Below are 9,187 nucleotides of genomic sequence, written 5' to 3'. Positions count from 1 at the left end.
AAAGAGGGTAGGCACTGAATGTTTGCTGAATAAAAGAAAAGTTAAAATTTTTTTTCAATTAAGCTATTTTTTGTCCCCTTGGTGTGTAATATTTATTTGAAAATTTTCACTGAAATTTAGTATATTTACAGGGAAAAAAAAAACATTGTCATAATTCAACAGCTAGGTGAATAATCACAAACTCAAATGCCCTCAGCAAACAGTACCCAGATTGAAAAAGAAAATGCTACAAGACCCCAGAAGTGCCCCTGATGCACTGTGTGGAGTCCCCAACACCACCTTCCAGTTGATGGCCCACGTGGAGAGAGCCGCAGGGCTCCGAGAACAGACATGGCTATGGCATATAACAGAGGAAGGGAATGAAGCAAATCAGAAAAGGAAAAGGTGCAGGCCCAAGTCCAGAGGAAACTGGGTGCAAACTCCCTGTGCGAAGGAGGGGGTTCCAGACTCTAGGCCTGCTTCTGCTTCCAGGCAGCCTGGCTCCAGCTGGGGCTGAACTCCACACTACAGAAGGCAGCAGGTGTCGGGCTGGAGCCTGGTCCAGGCGGTGAGGATGTGTGAAGTCGGGGTTCCAGGCCAACCCCTGCTTTTCCTCAGCTGCAGCATGGGCAGGCTGCAGGGCCAGACAGCTGTGGTCCAGGGCCAGATGACAAGCACAGCTTCCTTTCTCGACAGTCTTAAGAGTCCAGATTGACCCATTCAAAAACAGGCGCATCAGCCTAGGAAATCATCAGCCTCCAAGGGTCAGACTTGAGATTCCAACAAGGGCTCATTAGCGGCTTAACTGCCTTTTCAAAGCCAAATGTGGGTTTCCATCCAGAAACTGGCTCTCTTTCATGTGCTCCCTTTCTTTCCAGAAGCTCCAGTAGACACAAATCACAACAAAAATCACCACCAGTTATAGAGATTTCTCCCGTTGTAGCCACAAAATGCAAATGCCAACGCACCCACTTGTGACAAAAAGCCAGGAAGTTGTATGTCATGGACACCTTTTTTTTGATGGGGAAGATCCTCCTGGCATTGATAAAATTATAAACATATAATATTTTAAATCCATTTTATATATCCAGGTGCAACAGTCATAAAATACAAAGCCATTTTTTAACCTTTATTTTATTTATTTACTGAGGATCAAACTCAGTGCCTCACAGTTGCTAGGCAAGAGTTCTATCACTGAGCCTCAGCTCTAGCCCACAAAGCCAATTTCTTAAATGCAAATTTTCTCAGATCCCTAAAAGTAAATTCTGCATTTATCGAGTTAATGTTGCAGTGTTACAGGTTACAAGCCTGCCATTTGAACTCTTGGGCAGAATGTCCACACCACAAAGTATGATTTTTAAGCCATGGAATAAACCAATAAAACAAGTTAGAGTGTTTTGCATTCACATATCCAAAGAACTATTGTTGAGTATCCATGTATGCTTTATTTATTCCATTTAGAAACATTTACCAAAAAATGAGGAAGCATTGAGGAAAATATCCCTAATTTCTTGGGGTCCTTTAATACCTGTTTTCATAGTCCCTTCTCTTTGACAACATGAAGTTTTCATTTTTATTTTTGCTTTATTTTGAGACTAGTGGCACTGTGTTGCTAAGACGGGGCTTGGAGTTTCCAGGTTCCTATGTAGCAATTATGGTGTGTTAATACAATCTATCTGCACAGTATCAGTAATAATGATACTAACAGTGAACCCTCATGAGCTCTGATTATGTGCCAGCTTGGCAAAGATGATTGCACTTCATCTTCACAGCGACACCAAGGAGAAAAGAATTATTATTCCTGCTCCGTAGATGAGGAAATGAGCACTTCTGGATGAGGTTGCTTGCCAAGGTTATGTGGCCAGGAGGTGGGAGGATCTGCAACGTCAACCAACTCTGCCGACTCCAAATACACGCACCTGCACAGTGCCTGCCTGCACACAGCCTCTCGGGGCCTTGGTGTTTGTGCTGTAAGGCTGCAAAACCCTTGTCCACTGCCCTCCCTCCCTTCCTGCAATAGACGTATTATTAACTCTGGGATTAAAGTAACTTGGATTTTAATGCCAGCACCTTCCTTCCAGATGTGTGACCTTGGGCAAACTACTTATCCTCTCTTTGCCTCAATTCCAGGACTATAAAATGGAGGTAATCAGAGTGCCCATCTCCTAGGACCCTATCTAGGAGTGCATATTGAAGATACTTGTGAAGAGATTAAACGAGGACAGCACTTCAAACAATGCCAGGCACAAAGCACATGGTTTTATTTTTTTGGTACTGGGGATTGAACCCAAAGGGTGCTTTACCACTGAGCCACACCCCCAGCCCTTTTCATTTTTTATTTTGGGTTTTGCTAAAGTTGCTAAGGCTGGCTTCAAACTTGGGATCCTCTTGCCTCAGCCTCCTGAGTCTCTAGGATTACAGGTATGCACCACTGTGCCTGGTCTGGTAGTTGTTGTTATTAAAATAAAAAGCACCTGAGCTGAGGCCTGGGGCTCTTGGTCTCCCCCAGGCCTTTGCAATCCCTAAGCCTCTCATTTCGTTATTCTCCCAGCCCCCGGCCCTACTGCTTCCTCCAGCTCTTGTTGTTCCCATGGACAACCGGAAAGTGCACCCCAGACATCAGAGACTGTGGTGAACACAGCTGAAGAGACAAGTTGATGGGCCAAGGAAAAACAGGGGTGAATGTTCAGACCCAGAGTCTGCAATGGGAGGTGTGAATTTCATTCATGTCTTTTCTCAGATGATTTTCATCTGCATGATCCCTTTGCCTGATGCCCATGGACTTGGAGATACAGAAAGGTCCCAGGACAGAGAGGTCCAAGTCAAAGACCATCATGAAAGTGCCTGGAGCCAACCCACCAGAGAAAACTTCAGGAAAACAAAGAATTAACCCATGGGGCAGCAAGCACAGTGCTCAGAGCCAACTGCACCGGGTCCATGGAATTGGAAGAGCTTCATGAAACATGAACTTTGCAGCCAGGCAGGAGTTGGCTCTGATTGCAGTCCAGCCACTGACTAGCTGTGGCATCTTTACTTAACTTCAGCTGTATGCAAATTTACTTTACCTCTCTCTTTATTAGTTTCCTCCTCTGCAAATGGGTTGTGAAAATCCCTAGTTTTTAAATTTTTTTAGTTGTAGATTGACACAATACTTTTATTTATTCATTTATTTATATTGGTGCTGAGGCTCAAACCCAGTACCTCACATATGTGAGGCAGCCCTCCACCACTGAGCTAAAACCCCAGCCTGAAAAATCCTACTTTTTAGACAGCTGGGAGAATGATATGTTTTCTAAGTGCCTGGCACTCCATCATGCAAAGCAGGGAAGAGTGATCTCTTTTCTCCATCTTTTTGTGATGGACTGATTATGAAAGCAAAGGTGTTCTTAATCTAATTTTAAAACACACACACACACACACACACACATATAAGAATGTAGCAGCTGGGTGTGGTGGCACATACCTAATCCCAGCAGCTCTGGAGGCTGAGCAAGCCTCAGCAATTTAGTAAGACCCTGTCTCAAAATTAAAAATAAATAAATAAATAAATAAATAAATAAATAAGGGCTGGGAATGTAGCTCAGTAGCTCAGCGCCCCTGGGTTCAATCCCCAGTTTAAAACAAAAACGAACAAACAAGCAAAAAAAAAAAGTTGCATCTTATACTCTAAGGGGCTCACTCAAGGGTTTTCACATTCTGGTGACTTTATTTATAGGGACCATTTATTGAGTGCCCACCCCCAGCCCGCTCTCACACCTGCACGTGAATGCACTTGAAGTTCAACCCCCCCCCCCATCTTGCCCACTTGTGGATGAGATGGAGGTTCTGGAGGTGGGGTGACCGTGACAGGGCTAGTAAATGCAGGGTGGGCCTGCCCTGCCTGTCTCCAGTGCCCACACTTTGGACCACTACGATGACCCTGAATACAGGTCCCTCGGGTCTCCGTGTCCAAGGACTCGTTGGCTTTCTCCCCTACCAAGCTATAAGATCCTGTGGGGGGCGGGTGGGGGGTTGTGGCTCAACAGTAGAGCGCTCCCCTAGCGCAGGCGAGGCCCTGGGTTTGATCCTCAGCACCACATAAAGATAAATAAATAAAATCAAGGTATTGTGTCCAACTACCACTAAAAAGTAAATATTTATTAAAAAAAAAAAAAATCCTGTGGGTGGGGACTGGCTCCATCTGATTCTCTGCTGTATTCCCAGGACCTAGAGCAGTACCAAGCACTCAGGGGTGGCTCAGTCAAGTATTTGGCAAATGACACTTTCTTCTCTATGTCGCAGGATGTCAGGTCCCGCATCCCCACTGTGAAGAGGCAGCAAGCACACATGCTACAAAAAGCACATGCTGTTCTGAAGGTTTCTGAGGGTTCCGGCTGGGACAGCATTTGTCCAAGCTGGCAGGACATTTTGCTGAGCCACGCCTTTGAACACACTATCCCAACACTGCCTGTACCATTTCAAGGGCCTTGCAGCTCACAGAAGTTACCCCAAGAGATCACCAGCTGGATCTGTGTACCTGCTGCAACCATCCAGATGGGCTTGATACCAATTTGTTCTAGAGAGTGGCCAAGGCCAGACAGAACACAACTGACAGACAACCCTCAGGGCTGTCACCTGCCGGATCAGGATATTGAAAAGGCCTCCCCAGTCACCAGAACTCTTCTTTATAGTAAGAAACTTCTGAGGGTGTGTTAAATAGATACACTATCTCATTAATTCAAGTCTGATTAATTTCAAGTCTGCTATCACCCAGATGGGTCAATGACAAAGAAAGAAACTGTGGCCTCAGGTCCTAAGTGAATTGATGGATACAGAAGTGACTAATTCAGAAGCCACCACCCATTCCAACCAACCACAATGGCTGTGCACTGCCCACATAAAACAGAACCAGTCAGCAGGACCCTCACAGGTTCAGCATTCAACCCTGTGCCCTGTACCAAGGATCTGGCATGTGAGACTAACCTGGGGCAGAAGTGGGGCTACATCCGGGCAATCACCCCGCCAAAAATGTGCTGAATAACCCACAGGCTCAAGTCTCATTCCTCAGGAGCCAGTGTGGGCTGGGACAAGAACGTAACTAGAATTCTACCTCAGACCATGACAGGGGCCCTGCTGGGCTGTAATGGGGTCCATAGGAAAGCAGTTCTGGAAGACGACTGTGCACTAAATGGCTTTTTGTTGAACACCCCTCTTTGACCAAGCAATATTTCCCTCTGCTCCTTAATTGAGGCCCAGATGCCCCTTCAGGAGTACCCTCTGAAGGTACCCGCAAGACAGTGAAGAGAGATGGGGTAGGTGGTGAAGGTAAGCAGGCAGAGAAATGAAGACCACAGAAAAAGGAAGAGGACTGGATGGCCCCTGATCATTCTTCCTGCCTGTCCTCCCACCCTCCTCTGATATCACCCCCCACCACCGGGTGCCAACTCTCAGCCCATGCAGGTACATGGCTGGCAGAAGTCAGTGTATTTGAACTTCCTGGCCACAGTGATGACTTGAGTCTGAATACTGTCCAGTCTGAACCAAGAACCAAATCCAGATTGGTTGGTTGGTTTTCCCCAGCAAAGGGAAGCCCTTTCTATCAATAAGGAGAGCTGTGGGGTCACACCATGGAGCCTGAAAATAGTGCCAACTCAAAGAAGAGCAGAGGTGAGAGCGGAAGAGAGATGGATCCCATGACCCCATTTGGAGTCCTGGGATCTAACCGGGAGCCTGATCCATTCCTGGCCTTCGAAGCTCCGAGAGCCAACAAATCCCTCTCTGCCCCAAGCCAACTGCCAACTGGAGAGGCTCCCAGTCAGGTCTTTCCCATCTGCCTCCTTTCTGGGACTACTTCAAGGACAAAGAGATTTTCTTCTTGGGGGTTATAAAAGTAATTATCTGGTGACAGACTGTCCCTGGGGGCAGAGCCACCATGGAGACAGAGTCCAGCTGGCCTTTCCTAGGATACACACTCAGGACATTAACACACTTTCAAATGATACCAGTACATAATCATAGACTCATTTACTGTCTGTAGTAGATGTTGGTTTTGTCTTCTCAGAACCTCGCTTGGGTAATGGAGTCTGCCTTTCTTCCCCACCTGGCAGGGGGCATAGAGGAAAGCTCGTGACCCAGATTGGGCTCATCATAGAGCCAAACACCACTGGCCACAGTGATCAATCCAAGAAGGATCTGCCAAACTAAAACTGGGAGGTAGGGGAACCTTTCATTCAGGATGCGAGTCTGGAGCTGATAGTTGTTAAGTCCTCAAATGCACAGAGAGGGGCTGGGGATATAGCTCAGAGGCTGGTAGAGCGCTTGCCGCGCATGCGCAAGACCCTGGGTTCAATCCCCAGCCCCACCAAAAAAAAAAAAAAAAAACTACAGAGAAAGCCGCTTGCAGTTGAGAAAAGGAGGCCAACACAGCAGAAGTCAGCACAAGTTTACCTGCGTCTCCCAATGTCCGGTTTCCCCTTTTCACTATTAGAATCTGTTTTGGGGTTTTTTTTCAGGTTTTTTGTTTTTTTCCTTTTTGTACTGGGGATTTTACCCCAGGTGTTTTACCACTGAGCTATATTCCCTAGCCATTTTTTTCTTTTTTTGAGACAGGTCTCACTAAATTTCTTAGGGCTTCGCTAAATTGCTGAGGCTAGCCTTGATAGACCCAACCTGATCTTTTCTTAAAATTGGGCATCTCGCCACAAAACCATGAAAAGATAATTTCAGCTTTACTATAAATTACTGCAAATTCTGAACCTGCTTGGAATGCCTGCCCGTGCCTTGAACTCACCCATGCCTGGCTCTCTGACCAGATAGCAGCTCTCTCTGAAACTTAGTGACACCTCATAAATATTGGCCTTCCCTGGCCAGACAACGACGCTCTCTAAGGCTCTAATGGTCCTCATAAATTCTGATGTTGGGGCCAGCAAAAAAATGTAAACTACCATTAATGTGATGCTTGTCAGAGTTCTGTTATCTGTAACCCCCCTTTGTGTAACTTTCTGGGCTATAAAGCTGGGCTGTAGGAAAGCTGGGGTGCTGTCTTGTTCCCGCCGTTTTGGGAGGGAGAGGCAGCCCAGCAGGTCGAAATAATAAGCTTGCTTTAATTTGATTTTAATTAGAGTCAGTGGTCTTTTCTTGCGTCCTGGTCTAACACTCCTGTCTCAGCCTCCTGAGCCACTGAAATTACAGGCATGCACCACCATGCCCGGCTTCCTCAAGGTTTTGCTGTCCAACTAGACTACAGTCTCTCTTGTACCTAAATGTGGCCACGTGATGCCGCAGTCTGGCTGGGCACAAAATAACAGAGCCACCACCAGGTTCAAAACAGAAACTCCTTTATTATCTGAGCCCCCGCACACGCCACCCACGTGGCCCTTCCAGGGGCCCCCAACCGGCGCGATACCACTTGAGCCACATCCCCAGCCCTCCAAAGTAGCTCTTGAGAACTCCAAAGTAGCGGCTGCGGCGGACAGCAGAGGTCTAATACACAACTGAACACACAGCTTAACATAACCATCATCATCTCAATGGCTCGCTGACGTCACCTCTCAACCACTCCCTTCTGGCACAAATGCTATGCGTCATTCCCAGTCGGCTGTGGCTCTCAGCAATGTGACAATACAGTAGGAGCTGGGGTGCCTGATGACATCATGGAGCCCATCACTCACCTGCCTTGGCCCATCTGCCTATCTACGCACTGTGAGATGAGAGAGAAACTTCTATCTTGCTGGAGGAACTACATTTTGGTGGTTTCTTTGTTACAGTACCCGAATATGTCCCTTTACTAATGTGCAAATGAAAAAGAGAGAGGAAAGCCAGCCAGCTCAATGGAGTTCACATCTTTGCAAAGAGTTGTCCCTGCAAAGTTACTACTTCTGGAGTGCCAAGTGCCAGGAACTGTCCCTTCATACAGCTCATTTAACTGTACCCACTCCAGCTTTCTGAGGGGCTACTGTTGTTCCCTGTCTGCAGTTTAGGATTCCAGGGCACAGGGAGATGGAATAACTTGCCCAAGGTTCCCATTACATTACTGCTCATGCTTGTCTTTCCATGATTTGTTTTGGGAGCCAATAACCCGCCCCTCCTTTCTGCCCACACTGGCTTTATTTATTTTTTGTTCTTTTTGGATATGCATGACAGTAGAGTGTATTTTGACATATTATACATACATGGAGTCTAACTGGGATCCCATTCTTGTGTTTAAACATGGTGTGAGTCACACTGGTTGTGCATTCACATATGAACATAGGAAAGTGATGTCCAGTTCATTCTACTTTCTTATTCCCAGTCCCCCTCCTTTCTCTTCATTCCCCTTTGTTTAATCCAATGAACTTTTATTCTCCCCACCCCAAAATACACACACCCTTATTTTGTGTCAGCATCCACATATCAGAGAGAACATTCAAACTTTGGTTTCGGGGGTTGGCTTATTTCACTTAGCATGACAGTCTCCAGTTCCATCCATTTAGCAGCAAGTGCCATAATTTCATTCTTCTTTATGGCTGAGTGATATTCCATTGTGTATATATGCACATTTTCTTTATCCATTCATCTGTTGAAGGCCATACTGGTTTTTTCAAGCTGGATTCTATCACATGCAACAAAGCATTCTAACTGGATTTTTTCTAATCTAATTTGCACATTCCTTTACAGAGTCTAACACTATGGTACAAATCTTAAAGATGCCACTTAACTCATGCAAGAAATACCTTCTTCCAGGAAAGCTGCTTCTATTTATAATCATCAGACCACAGCTGTAGCTACAAGGCAACAGGGCACATTGCAAGGACACATCTTCTCAGAGGGGACACTAGCCTTTCCGCCAGTGGCACACGTTATTGGAAGATCCAGTCCCAATCCCCTTTTCCTTGCCTGCCTGGAAAAGCAAAATATTCACTTTTTGCTTTCTGTAAAGCAAGGGCTGGCCAGAGCCACAATTCTGGGCAATGCGGAATCTCGCAGCATGGAGGGATTGTAGCATATACTGGCTGCAAGTACCAGCTCTCGTGCCAGAATGCCTGGATTTCCTGCCATTTCAGCTGGGTTAATTTGGCCATTTACCTAACCTCTGTTCCTTGGGGATAATGACTAGATCTATCTCATGGTCAATTGTAAAGATTTCAGCAATTTAAATAATGTGAAGAATTCAGAAGAGTATCTGGTATGTAGTAAACATTCTATGAATCTTCAACAAGATTGATACTTTTTATTTATAACACTTCAGTCC

General features: G+C 45.9%; 1 protein-coding gene across 1 annotated transcript in view; it reads right to left on the bottom strand.

Moving 5' to 3' along the window:
* Positions 1-847: 847 nt before the first annotated feature.
* The window catches only part of Dctn5 (dynactin subunit 5), a 30,958-nt gene continuing 22,618 nt past the window's right edge, over positions 848-9,187 (bottom strand). The window contains exon 6 of the mRNA XM_046454465.2: positions 848-1,014. Within this exon, the coding sequence (XP_046310421.1) occupies positions 980-1,014 (35 nt within the window). The 3' untranslated portion in view covers positions 848-979. The remainder of the gene's footprint in view (positions 1,015-9,187) is intronic.

Source organism: Marmota monax, unplaced genomic scaffold, assembly GCF_021218885.2.
Source record: "Marmota monax isolate L192 unplaced genomic scaffold, Marmota_monax_Labrador192_F-V1.1 WCK01_AAM20220418_F8-fsc00086, whole genome shotgun sequence".
Taxonomy (NCBI): domain Eukaryota; kingdom Metazoa; phylum Chordata; class Mammalia; order Rodentia; family Sciuridae; genus Marmota; species Marmota monax.
The sequence above is the reverse complement of the archived record's forward strand: the minus strand, read 5'-3'. Positions and strand labels throughout refer to the sequence as shown.